Below are 14216 nucleotides of genomic sequence, written 5' to 3'. Positions count from 1 at the left end.
CAACACAATAAATCAAATAACCAAATGTTACCGATGTAAAGAAACAATATGTTTTGAGTAACACGAAATTCATCCTTGATGATCCGATATCTTTCCGCTGAGTGCGTGCTTGATGAGCGATTAAGTATATAAACTTTAGGTGCGCTCAAAATCTTCAAGTATGCGAGTTTAGTGATGTGGCAATTGTGCGGTTGAAGACCTTTTATAATCTTAATTGATCTATGTTATTCTGTAATCTTCAACTCTTCTTATATAGGCTATCATTCTAATGGTCGAAAAAGATGTGTAACGTAAACATGTAGCGTTGGAATGATATGTTATTATCAGCTGCAACAACATTAAATGTTCTTCAGTAAACATTTAATGTTCTCTTTGCTTGTGCAGCTTTGAATCTCGTTCTTTTGAAGAGTTGTTGCTGAGCATCTTTTTGTAGTAACTGTTAGCTCTATCAGAACTCATAGGATATTTAAGCAATTTTTTTGTTTTGGGATAATGACATGAATGCAGATCTTTATCGAGACTGGCATGACATGGTTGACTTGTAGCGGTGTAAACCCATTGAATGTCCTGAATCGGTCAGAGAATGTCTTTCATTAAGTGGACAATGAACAACTCTTTAATGAAACGATTGAAGTGTTTGAGCAGCCGGTTAGAAAACTTATAACGTTAAAACTCTTTTTCTGAAGCAGTTGAAATCCAAGCGGTTGAATTGTTCATGTTATACAAGATAGATAGCATGTTTTGATTTTGTCAATCAACAAAACTTTAGGATAATAATAATTTTTTTAACAGAATCTTCTGCATATTCACACTTATTTCTTATACTACTTCTCGCACAAAAATGAAATTGAACTCCAATATTTTAGTCCTAAAATAAAAACTGAATTTCTTGAAAATTAGAGACTTGATTCCTTACGAATATGATCATTAAGTTATTATTTTAATCATTAATATCCTCATCATTATATTTACATGTATAAATGACAGTGATTTGTTTAATAATATTATTATTTTCATGATTATTATTTTAGTATTTTATTTTTTATAATTATAATTTGAATAAATTACTATGAAAATATAGAATGTTAGTTAAGTTAAAAAAAATGACAGTGATTTGTTTAATAATATTATTATTTTCATGATTATTATTTTAGTATTTTAATTTTTATAATTATAATTAGAATAAATTACTATCAAAATATAGAATACTAGTTAAGTTAAATAAAAAATATATTTTATAAATATAAAAAAATAGGAGTAAATAAAGAGTGTGAATTATAATTCTTATCTAAAATAGGTGAAAGACTATTTCTATGAATATCAATGTCATATCAAGGTAAATAAAAAATTAAAAAAGTTCAAATTTAAAAGAAACTTTAATTTGGCGGGTTGGGTTGGGCCGCGATTCAAGTGGGCTCAATCATTTGGTTGGCCTCTAAACGAATTGATATTTAATCAACAACCCGTTTAATTTACAAGGGGACGGACCGAAATGACATTTAACCAATCCAAAGCAGCTCCATCTTTTGGCAACCAAAAACCAAGATCAAACAAGAAAAAAAGAAGACAGCAAACAGGAAAAAAACAACAATGGCATCAACAATTCTCATCTCAAATGCAAACAACTTCCTCTTCCATCGACATCTTCTTCACGAAACTCTCCTTATCGAGTTACCCGAAGACGTCACGTTGTGTGCAAGGCAACAGCGGACGAGGCATCCTCTGCTGATGTAAATTCACCTCCATGGAGCAGGATGGGCGTTTCAATAACCGTCGTTGCTGCTACCACATTGCTGTTCCGCTATAAGGGCCGTTCCGAGGCCAATGCTGCGATTCTGGAGGCGGAGGAAGATCAAGAACTTCTGGAGAAGGTGAAGAAAGACAGGAAGAAGTGGCTTGATAGGCAGGGTGTGATCCAATAGTTGGATAACGAGACAGATTTCTTTTCTTGGTTCTTGGTCTTTTTTATAATTACTCGTTCTGGAATTTTGGTTTTCATGTTAGGTATTTTTCAGATTTGAGGTTTAGAATTATCATCCCGATGACTTGATTAGAAGTCAATCTGGCAGTAAGATTTTAGTTCAAGTGACCAAAGACAGCACATTTCTCTTTGCTCTAAATGTGAGAACGAAAACTTGCAGCCTTGCTCCAAGATGTTGTGTATAAACTCAGCAAAGTAGGTAAAGCCATAGAAAAAGAGGATCTTACTGTAGGAACTTCGGTTCTTGGTCCCGGCATAGACACGAAATGGGTCCAGAAAGTCAATTTTGCGCTCAACCAGGTGCATTCATGAATGATTGTTTTTGCAGAAAACTCTTGTTTTGTCACTTTATCTTTCACAGGCAGTTTCTGAAATCTCTTTTGGCAGTTGAGCTCCATGGTGAAGAGAAGGTAGAGGTGGATAATTTCAACATCAATTCGGCATATCGCCTCCGGTGAGCTTCTAATAACACATTCTTGGTCAATATACAAAAAATAAACAAAGCATCAAGATTAATGTAAGAGTTGAAACTTGATAGATGTAAGGTTCGATACTACATCTCTCATTGCTTGAGAGAAGCAAGTGGAAGGGACTTGAAAAGGCCACTCTTTTAAATTTCAACTTGGGGTGAGTATTTTTGTCTATTGATGAAGAGCTTTCATCAAGATGTCTGCAACTTGCATTTTAGTAGGAATGTAGTCGAGATAAACAATTCACTTTTTAATCTCTCTTATTTATGTGTCGATGCACTTCAATATACTTGGTTCGATCATGATCAACTGGATTTTTTACCATCCTTATTGAAGCTCTTAACTATGATATAAATCACTTCCACCAGTTGACTATCTTCAAGAATCGATCCGCTGAGAAGTCAAAAAGTTCAAAAGTGCCTTCAGCTCTGAAGAATAGATTCAGACTAGCTTAAACTCTGTTGCACAAAAATGATATACTGTAAATAGGTATTATACTGCAAACCATTTGATGCATGCCAAGTTAGCAAATTGTTAGTGTCAAAATATGCTCTCAGCATTAAGGACCAGACAAGAGTTTCGTGATTTTCTTTGGCTTATGGCATACCTTAACTTCCCTTCATGGCATCCACTCAGAATTTTAGGAACTCAGTCATTTATTCAAGATTATCCAGTGTTGAACTTTTCATGAGTTCCACAGACGTAAGACATATTAAGGCGAAGTTATCTCTTTTGCCATAGATTTTGAATGGTATTCTGGCAGGTTCATCTGTTCCCGAGCAAATTCAAGTCCAATTTTTTATATAAAGAATACATGCATCAAGCTTCCTCATGGTCCAACGACAACCAAGAACATTATGTGGGATTATCAACTCATAAAGATTTGTTTGTCTTTAAGTTCACTTCTGGGTACTGGAAGACGCCACGGTCTCCACTGTAATGAATCTAGCGAATGTGCATCTTTTCTGGGTTGAAAACGCATATAAAATATAGATTTGATAAATTTTATCTTATGCTAATGTGTATCAAACACGTGATCTACACACTCTCAAATCAAATGTTTGCGGTTTTATCAAAAGTTATAGCTAGTAGTAAATGTGTAAATCCAAACTTTTATATTATAACAGTTCAATCGTCACGTTGTGGTTGGTCTATTGACCCGATATAGTTCCGATAATCGATTGATAATGCTAGTAATGAGAAAATCAATGAAGAAAACCACCACCTTCTTCTTGTCACAAAAATAAGGTATAGTAAATATGTTTCATTCTAAATTGTTTGTTTTCTTGGGGACCATAACTAAGAACTTTTTGATCCACAAGGAAAAATTTAATTGAACTGGATTTCTACCTAATAGATAATACCCAATTTATTTAATATTTTGTAAATTCATAATTTAATATAAATCATTCAACCGGGTCACATAGAGGATATATGTACGAGTCATTTAGTTAACACTAATTATTCTGCACACGGGATACGTGTGTGTACAGTCTTTTTTATCATTATCGATGGACTAAAGTGAAATTTGACAAATTATGGAGAGACTAAATTGATATTTGAATTGTTGAAATAAAAAAATAAAAATAAAAGTGTGTGTTGAATTTTTTTTTTTAAAAAAAACAAAATGTAATATTAGTATTATATAATGGTAAAATCGAAAAAAAAATTGGTGTCATTCCTAGGTAGTTACTGTCATATTCTCAACTTTAATTAAATAGAATAGATATGTGAGCCCATAAAATATCCAACAAATTTTCCTTTCAGCGAAAAAAAATGAAATTTATCAATGCATTTCTACATAATTAGAAAACAAATATTTTTTTTTATAAAAAAATTGAACATAACAAATCATCAATTTAAAACCATTTAATTGCGAAATCTTATCTTTGAAGCTGAAAAGTAAATACCGGCATAAAATTAATTATTTTATTTATATACCTAAAAAAGCTAGTTGAAACATAACATAAACATGTCAACGTAATCTTGTTTTCAACAAAAATTTGTCAATTCTTTGTTACAGCTTGCATACTGCACATAAACAAATAACATAAAACTTTTCCTACAGAAAAAAAAAGACGTGTGTTCGATCCTACATTAAATTAAAAATTAAATCATCCACCCCATTGTAATTAATAATAAATAAATAATTAATTAATAATGAAATTGCAAAAAAGGGCCACAAAAATCTATATTTGAAACAATGAATATATTCATGAATAAGACATACATAATTCATTTGTATCCACACAATTAATTCTATTATTTTATGATACCTTTGCTAGTCATTATGTTAGACATGAGGCTCCACAAGGCATTATGTTCTTTGTTGTTTTGTATTCTTTTGTGCTAAAGGCAGTTATATAATGGGAAAGGCATTTATGCCATCACTTAAAACTTAGATACATTAGTTCTTTGCTACCTCAAAGTCAGATATGTTGCTGCTAAATTGTATTCTTTGCCACCTAAAAGCAAGAATTTCTTGGATATTAGATTATATTCCTCAGTCCTGAATATAACAATATATATAGTATCAGTTAAAGTCCGTAAATGAGTCGAGCTCGAGCCAACATCTAGAAAGTAAGTGTGATACCTCTTGTCCCATATGGTAAATATTAAAGATTTAAATGAGTTTATAATAGACTTCTATAGTAGCTTGAGTTAATTAATTTCGTAAAGCGATGACGAATACGAAGTAGTTGTTATAGGAGCTCATTGTGCAGTTACGCAGGCGCGGACCCGGACTCGGGGCGTGACAGTAAGTGGATTTAAGCTCAACATGGTATGTATGTATATACATATATATTATGTGAATGTGAGATTTGACAAACAATATCAAATATTGACTAATCTTGTAGAGATGTTCAAGATCACAAGTCCACCTATAATAAATATGCTGAATATCTCTCGTACTCTTGATAAGACAACATCAACTATCATAACCAACTGTAAGAACAACAACTTAGGACATAAAAATAGCAAGAGTCACTTTTTCAATACAGTGACGAATCGAGACATTCGACATTTTTTTTTCTATGTATCATTCACATCCCATAAATATTCTTCTTATTGCGAGTTTTGAATTAGGCTTTTGCTCGTAAGGGGAATATATATATATATATCATTGCGAATAGTTTGGGAAATTTGTATCGATCGAGAGAATTTTATGAAAAAAATTCATTAATCGATATTGAGTTACAAGAAATATTGGTATCGAGTCATTTTCCACATGTGCGCCTTTTCATTATGGTCCTATGAGTTACATTATGCTGTGCGTCCCAAGTCACATGCGGGGGAATATAAAAAGAGAAAGTGACATTGTTGCATGTACGTACGTAGTTGATATTATATATTTGTGGAAGAAAAGAGTTAAAAACATACGGCAGAAGCTACGCTATCCAATATCATTAGATCATGTGACCGTGAGCGTACTGATTTAATGGGACTCATACCGTGACTTGAGGATTTCAAAGTGCAAAAAATGTAGATCATCGTGTCTAGTGTGGACAAATTCGAAACATGTCGTCTGCATATTGATAGGCATGAAGTTTAGACTTCTCGAGGGCCCGAGCTAGAATCAAATACTTAATGTTGTGTTTTGATGGAGAAATTTGAAATTCATGGATTTAAATGTATTTTAATTGTTTAGATAACTTATATACGGGAACGTCAAATCTATCTCCCTATAACAAAACAATATTATTAATCACAATATATTTCAAATCTTTAGAATATCGGAGTTATTTGAAATTCTTTGTGATTAATGTAGTTATTATAGAGTAAATAAGTAAGGTGATCATGAATTTGAGTTTCTTCTATTTTATTTATTTAACAATGAAAGTAAATTTGAAATCATAAATTTCAAATTATTCAATCTAATTACTACATAAAAATTCAAGTTTGTGTGGATTTTACTTGGACGATAAAATTAGGGGGGAGAAAAAATACTGAGTTTTTTGTAAGGCAAAAATTGTGTGAGACGGTCTCACGGGTCGTATTTTGTGATACGGATATCTTATTTGGATCATCCATGAAAAAGTATTACTTTTTATGCTAAGAGTATTACTTTTTATCATGAATATCGGTAGGGTTGACCCGTCTCACAGATAAAGATTCATGAGACCGTCTCACAGATAAAGATTCATGAGACCGTCTCACAAGATACCTACTCTTTTTTAAAACCCAAATTACCTTAATGGAAAACACCGAATTTACCGAATTTTCGGTATACCAAAGATTTTGGTAAAACGATATGAAATTAGAAAATTTTAGTATACTGGAATACCAAAATACCGAAACAATAAACACAAATTTCAAAATATATAATATTTTTAAACAATAAATTTATAAAATTTTAAAAATATGAAGTTTCTTTCAGTATATACAGATTACGATATATTATAGAATTTTGGTATAATCGGTACGCTAGTTATATGTACCGAAATTTTCGGTACGACATACGATATATAATTTTCGGTACAATACGGTATTATTCCAAAATAAAACCTTGAAAAAGCCAGAGCTTCCATATAAAGCTACGTAAAAATATAGCTTTATTGGATATTATACGTTAAGCAAAGCATATAAATTTCTTAACTTGGAAACTAGTAGCTAGTGTACTCTCTTTTAAAAAACAAAAACAAAAACAAAAATAAAAAGCTAGTAGTGTAATATAAGAGGCTATACAAGAAATATTAATTGAATAATTAAAATATTCGGGAATTAAAAGATTATATTAACTTCGAAATGTATTATCATATATACCCTAATTTGCATGCAACATCTAGTGCTAGTATGCATAAGGTAATTTAGCTGCAAATGGTTAAATATTAATATATCCAATTGAAGCAATGAGAAACTAAATAATATAGGATATCAACAAAAGTTCGAATATTTCTTGAAATTTAGGGGTGAATTATTTATATTTATTTATATTGTATATACAGATTTTAGAAGGATTTGGACCTTGTATAGTTTTATTTGATGCTGTTGAAAATGATCCTAAAAATTTTCTAAACATATATATTTTTTATGAAAGGGTTTCACAGTTCAATTTTGTGATACAGATCTCCAAACCGACCCAAACAATGAAAAATATTACTTTTTTATGTCAAAAATATTATTCTGCACTGCTGGTATGAGCTTGGTCGACCCGTCACATTGATATAGATCCGTGAGACTGTCTCACCTACTAATTTTTTTGTTTTATAACTTGCATATTTTTTATTTTTGTCATGTTATCGGTCAATCCACAGTCTTAATCCACAAACTTGAACTTTTTAACAACTTTGGTAATTTTTCACAAATATCGATGTGACACCAGACATAGCTAATGTATCCGATGTCATGTCAAAACTCCAATGAAAAATGACTGAAATTTAAAAATAGTGCAAGTTAGTACATTAAAATCTTGAATTTACTGATAACAAAACCAAAAAATGAAAATTTTGAAAATTACGCAAATAAAAATGTTATTTTCCCCGTTTCTAAATGTATAAATCTTCCTCCTTACACAAAGTCCATCGCCTATGTACGTAAATTTAGAAAGAAACATAATAAAAATGATACTCTCGAGGCGATAACATTTATAACGATATTAATTGGGAGCAACTGAAATTTGAAAATGATCATTTTAATTTTGATATATCGACGGCATAGATTTTTCTACTGGTTCTGGACAATTCATCTCCAAAAGTACAATGATATCCCTTGTTAGATACACAGTGGTAATACAAATTAATCTAAAAAATCAACATATTAATCATATAATTAGTTTTTCTTAGGTTTATCTTGGATTGATGATTTGAAATATATGATGGTTTCAAATTTATTGTTTCAAATTACTTGACTTGTTTGGATAGACAAAATTCAAGTGAATTTCAAATTCACTCCATATCAATTTAAGTAATTTCCATAATAATCAGTTCTAATTCATATATCTCCTTTCAAATCAAATCCATCGATCCGGTCACAACCTCAATACTTAGATCGCAACGACCATGATTTTCAAAATTCAAATTTGAAATATTGGTATTTCTTAGATATCCAAATATAAGAGTACTGTTTTGCTTAAAATCCAAAGTATCTGATTAAACACTAAAAACTCTTGATTTCTCCAACTTAGAGGGAGTTTTTTCACTCTTGAAATACTCATTAATCAAGTCACAATAATGTCCATGCTGAGTTTCAAGCGTTATTTTTTGAATGTCCAACTCCATTACTCTGAGTTGATGATATCTTACCTTAGATCAATATCTTAAAAGATCACCTTTAACTCTTACAACTAATTAAACAAATCGTCTATTCTGGGTATTGGTCTCTCGGCTCATAAATTTGGCAAGTTATACGTTGGCGGGTGTTCTGATCAGTAGACAATGTCTTTTCGGATGTAATAGAATTGTAAGACATTTTCAGTTTTATCCACTTCAAGAATTGTTCGAGTATATGTTGCATATGCTCTTTTATACAGCAGAGATTGTTGATGTTCCAATTTTCATACATAGCTTTCGCCTTGTTTGAGTTAATTTGCGCGTATTTCAATGTAAGAGTCGTCTTGGCGGCCGTTCGACCGAATCAAGAAGATGCCACTTTGGTAGATTCATTCACTCGATATATGTTGTAGTAAGTTATGGCGTTATCTTCACTATGGATCCATTATATGGACCATTTTCATATGAACCGTTGGATGTGCAATAAGGACAATAAATGGAGGAATTTCAATCCTCGATCCCAAGTACCTTTTCTTTACTAGCAAACTTCTACTTGTTCAAAGAAGAAAAAATAAGAAACAAATGAAGAAATAAAGCTTACCCGACACTTGAATCTCCCATGAACCATAGAAATATATATAATTAGTTAATTATGATGGAAAATCAGGTCTCCCCCTCGTCCGCCGTGGTGTATCAGAGATAGCGAAAGGTATTGGTCTCTCGGCTCATAAATAATTGCAATAATCGCTCACATGGACTGTTTTTTCTCCTAGTGCTGCCAAAATGCTCTTCTCTCACCACGTTCAAACCCTAACCCTTAATTTGCTTAATATTCTTATATTGTATCCCACTTTAGATTCTACCCTAGTTTTCTTTCCTCTTTTTTTTTACTTCTATATTTCACCTTATATAATTCTTCACAGAAAATGTCCTCTTTTTTTTTAAAAAAAAAGGGTTCGTTCTGTTGGAAAATTAATGTTTAGCCCTTACATTACCTCTTTACATAGGCACAAGTTGTTTCCTGTTTTGATACACAACTCATCTTGAAAGCAAGCGAAAAAAATAAGAGAGAAAGAGGGAATACAAATTGGCCTTTGATCTTCGGATTTCGTTATCTGTACTCTTTGTTTTCACTTCTTGATCTTTATCTACCTGTGTGTTTCTCTGATTTCTGTTTTATCAGCAACAACATAATGGAAGTGCCTGATCAACTCTGCTACATTCCTTGCAACTTCTGCAATATTGTTCTTGCGGTAGAAAACCTTCTTTGCCGACATCGATCGGTTGATCTGTTTTCTTTTCTTTTTTAAACAAGTATTTGTTAAAATCATCTTCTTGAATCGTTCCTTCATTTTGTATTTTTTTTTCTTTGTTGTTGTGTAGTGTGTTCGCTTTCTTTTGTTGTTTTGAAAAAGAAATATTGATGAATAAAGCTGACTTTGGCCTCAGATATGGTGCTTTGGTGCTATTATGGAGAAATACATTAAATTTTTTTCATTCAGGTTTCCTTGTTTTTTTCTGATACAGTCATGTCTACGTCTTCAAGACTTTTCCTTTTCCTCTCTTCTTTTAGTACAGTCAAAGAAAAAAGTCATGAATACTCAGTCCCTGGAGGGTGAATCACCTCTAATGATCAGAGGAAAAAAAAAAGAATTTAATTATGGATTATTTTTTATAAATACTGTGTTGATCATGATCTAAAAGTGGTTTGGTTTTATTTATACGCTTGATGAAGGCAAGTCCCTCCATGATGATCACCAGATTTCATCTTCTCTGTGCTGTAGCTTTCTTTTTCTTTTCTTTTCTTTTTTTCACTATCTCCCAAGTGTTGAGTGTTGTCAAGATTAAGCTTTTCCCATCTTGTCCATGGTTTCATAAACATGGAAAAATCAAAACTCCCCATCCACAAGATTTTAGGGTTCTTCCCGGCAGTTCTTGAAATTAGTTTTCAAGAAAATTCACTTTTGGGATCTCGATATATAATATGATTTGGTGTCAAGCTAGTGTCGATCAACTAATTTTCCTCTGACCCTTTTCATTACATACACTAGATCTCAAAATTGTGACCATCATAACAAGAAACTCAGTTTTCTCATTAGAATCTTGACAGATTTATTTAGTTCAACAGTTTATTTACAATATATGTTTTGGAAAACTAAACGGATTCCTTTCTTCTTTGAATTGAATTGAATGTGCAGGTGAGTGTCCCATGCAGTAGCTTGTTTGATGTAGTGACAGTTCGATGCGGGCACTGCACCAATCTTTGGACAGTGAATATGGCAGCTGCCTTCCAATGTCTGCAGCCCTCCTGCCAACAAAATGCTCAGGTTTCACAATATCTTTCAGCTTACTTTTTGGGGGATTTAATATTCCATACTTCAATCTATACATTATTTCTGGATAACTTCTGAAATCTAGGCTCTATATTTTGCTTCTTTTAAGGGAATCTAACTCTGATAATTAAAAAAAAAACTTTATTTTTTTTTAATTTTTTAAAATTTCAAGATTCTGAACCCTAGCTACTCACCTGAATGCCAGCCGCCAGAATCCAAGCATTTATAAGCAGCATTCCCAACTTTTTTATTTAGTTAAAGTGTTTTTTTCCTCAAGAAATAAAATTAAATAATTAAGTAGTGATTATTTTGTGAAATTCCTGTCTTCAAGAATGGAAACATGAATTTCTCTTAGATTCCAGCTAGATCTTTAACAACTGTCAATCAAGCAGCCATTTTCTTTATCGTTCCTAACTGATCCAGTCACTTCAATGTCCTTATTTTATAATCTTTTTTTTTTTTTGGTGTCTGAGAAAACATCTTTTCATGCAAAACTTTTGGTCAGAATCTATATTTTATTTTTAAAGATACTTCAATAATTGAAAAAACTTCCCTTTTATATTATTGTTCATATTTATATACAATTTCAATATTTATGAGATTCTCCGCTCCACAAAATGTAAAAAGTTTACTGAAAATCTAATCTATATTAAGAGACAGGTCTACATGATTTTTCAACTTTTGTTTATCTCACATGTAGAATATGAAACATTTTGAATTTTGTACTATTTTGTTGTAATATGATGTGACACACACACACACACACACATATATATATATTGACTTCAGGTTCCTATCCATTCTTCAACCGAAATCAAAGTTGACTTAGGCTCTTCTTCAAAATTGAACAACAAGTTGGCCATCCAACCTTCCATCACAAAAAAACCCGAGCCGAAAATCGCCAACAGACGTGAGTTTGTTTGTGGTCATATATTGAATCTAAATCTACTGCAGTGATTAATTTTCCCAACCAAGTTACGCAAACATTTGTTCCAAAACTTCAACTTAATTTGATACATTTTTACAATGGATCGTTTTGATTTTATGTAACAGCACCAGAGAAGAGGCAACGAGTCCCATCTGCATACAACCAGTTCATAAAGTAATGAAATGTGTTGCACAAAAAATTATGAAATGAATATTTTTATTTATTTATTCTGTGTATCAATTCATCACCCAAAAAGGATATCATATCCCTATGTTTACTTATGGAATGCAAATTTTCAGAGAGGAGATTCAAAGAATCAAAGCCAATAATCCGGAAATCAGCCACAGGGAAGCATTCAGTACTGCTGCAAAAAATGTAAGTAATTAAACATGTCGAAAAATTTATAATCGAGCTGTTTACATTCGATGTTACACTTTTTTCCGTGCTCGCTAGATATATATAATGTGTGCATGATTTAAAATATATCCTAAATTATTGAATATGTGCTGGTATTTTGAGTGTCTTTACTGATAATTAGTGAATTGTTTTTTTTATATATTTAATTTGGCAAAGTGGGCACACTTCCCTCACATTCATTTTGGACTGATGTTGGACAGCAACAATCACGTTAAACATAATGAGGTAAACTAGTCATCTTGGTTTTTTTATTTGGATTTAATTAATTGTTGAAATTAAAATATTATATTATATTCAAAATGGTATTTTTTGAATATTTTCCGCCGTTAGATTCTACAAATTTCCTCATATTTTCAACTACTTCTAGTTAATTTTTTTAAGGGCTAATACTTTTTTTGTTCTAGTAACTTTATCATTTTTTGGTTCAATCTACTAATTTTTCAATTTTTTATCTTAGTACATTATCTTTCCATATTTGATTATTTTGCTACATTTTATCCCCGAGTAAGTCAATTTTCAGCAGGAAAAAGCTGACTAAACTTGGAAAGTTAGTGGCATCTTAGTGAAATGTATATGAAATAAATCAAGAAATCCTCAATTTTTTAGTCACATCAGCTTCAGCCACCGCTCAGTCAGCTTTTTCAGAAGAAAATTGACCGCTCCGGGAGAAAATAAACCAAAATAGTCAAATATGAAAAGATAATGTTCCAAGTCAAAAAATTGAAAACTTAATGGACTAAAACACAAAAAAGGTAAAGTTACTAGACCCAAAAAAAAAAGTATTAGCCAAAAATTTAATGAGGAAACCTTACACTAATTTTGTTTCTTCAAATTTCATGAGAAATATACCGGAAAAATATTTACTATTTAATCCATCTCCCAAAAATTTTCCTTTCTTTGTTTATTGGTCACGTCTATCTAGTTATATAAATTAACCATTTTTTAAAATATATATATATATATAAAGAATTTTTTAAAAAAAGATAGCTACTTATTTCAAAATAGAGAGAAATAATTTCAGGAAAAATTGCAGAATTGGTTCTGTATATTTTTTTTGTTATTAAGTTCTAAAAGTCGTCAAACTTCAATCTTAGCTATGTATCTTGTAATATCTGACAATTTTAGTTCCTTTTTTTTTCCTGGAGTAGTAATATGACACTGCACATCAACGTCAGTCGGTAAAAAGACTAAAATTAGAAGGAAAAAATCTATCATAAAAGACCAAAATCATAAATATACATAATCAATATTGCAATTTATCCCTGTACTTATGAAATTATTTATCTTTTTTAGCTATCGACGGCCATTATATTATAATTTAATTTCAAGTATATTTTTTTATAACCGATAATTAATTAGCTGTTCCTACTTTCTTGTCTTGTGAAGGGGTCCGAGAAGAACCAAATGCGAAGGGCTGCCATAATAAACAAGTGAGAATCTTCGCAGGTACAATGAGATTTCTTCAATAAACCTTATTATTAAAAGTATTAAGGAATTTAAAGTCTCTGTGTATTGTATTATTATTTCTTGTTCCCTGAAAAAAATTTCTTAAATATTTTGTCATTATGCTGTAATATGTGAGTACCAATTTCCATGTAACTTATAAAAGATTTTATGATTTAATGGCTTTGCTTTCACGTAATTGTTCTTTAATATTGACTTGAGATTTCAATTCTAATGATTATCCGAAAAAGGTGAACATGTATAATTGAGTAACTATTGTTTTTATAATTAGAAAAAATTGATTTAGATTGTTAAAAAAATTATTTGATTGAAAATAGCAACGAAAATACACGATTGCAGAGTAATAATAATTGTCGCTCTTAGGAAAACAATTGAAATATGTCGCTCGAATTGATATAAGGTTTAAAAGATTTA

General features: G+C 31.1%; 1 protein-coding gene across 4 annotated transcripts; it reads left to right on the top strand.

The window, feature by feature from the left end:
* The first annotated feature begins 9305 nt into the window (after window positions 1–9305).
* LOC142529845 (axial regulator YABBY 5-like) lies at window positions 9306–13997 on the top strand. 4 transcript variants are annotated; one of them, XM_075635507.1, is made up of 8 exons: window positions 9306–9461; window positions 9844–9913; window positions 10859–10987; window positions 11783–11903; window positions 12047–12095; window positions 12221–12296; window positions 12495–12563; window positions 13725–13997. In XM_075635507.1, the coding sequence occupies exons 2-8, from the start codon at window positions 9854–9856 to the stop codon at window positions 13770–13772; spliced, it is 552 nt and encodes a 183-aa protein (XP_075491622.1). In that variant the 5' UTR covers window positions 9306–9461; window positions 9844–9853; the 3' UTR covers window positions 13773–13997. The 4 variants fall into 4 exon arrangements, with proteins under 4 accessions (XP_075491622.1, XP_075491625.1, XP_075491624.1 ...); XM_075635509.1 differs by lacking the exons at window positions 9306–9461; window positions 9844–9913 and adding an exon at window positions 10260–10395; XM_075635508.1 differs by lacking the exons at window positions 9306–9461; window positions 9844–9913 and adding an exon at window positions 10292–10440.
* Window positions 13998–14216: the final 219 nt, after the last annotated feature.

The sequence above is a fragment of the Primulina tabacum genome, chromosome 16, assembly GCF_025594145.1.
Source record: "Primulina tabacum isolate GXHZ01 chromosome 16, ASM2559414v2, whole genome shotgun sequence".
NCBI lineage: Eukaryota > Viridiplantae > Streptophyta > Magnoliopsida > Lamiales > Gesneriaceae > Primulina > Primulina tabacum.
Note: the sequence above shows the minus strand (reverse complement) of the source record. Positions and strands in the feature narration are given on the sequence as shown.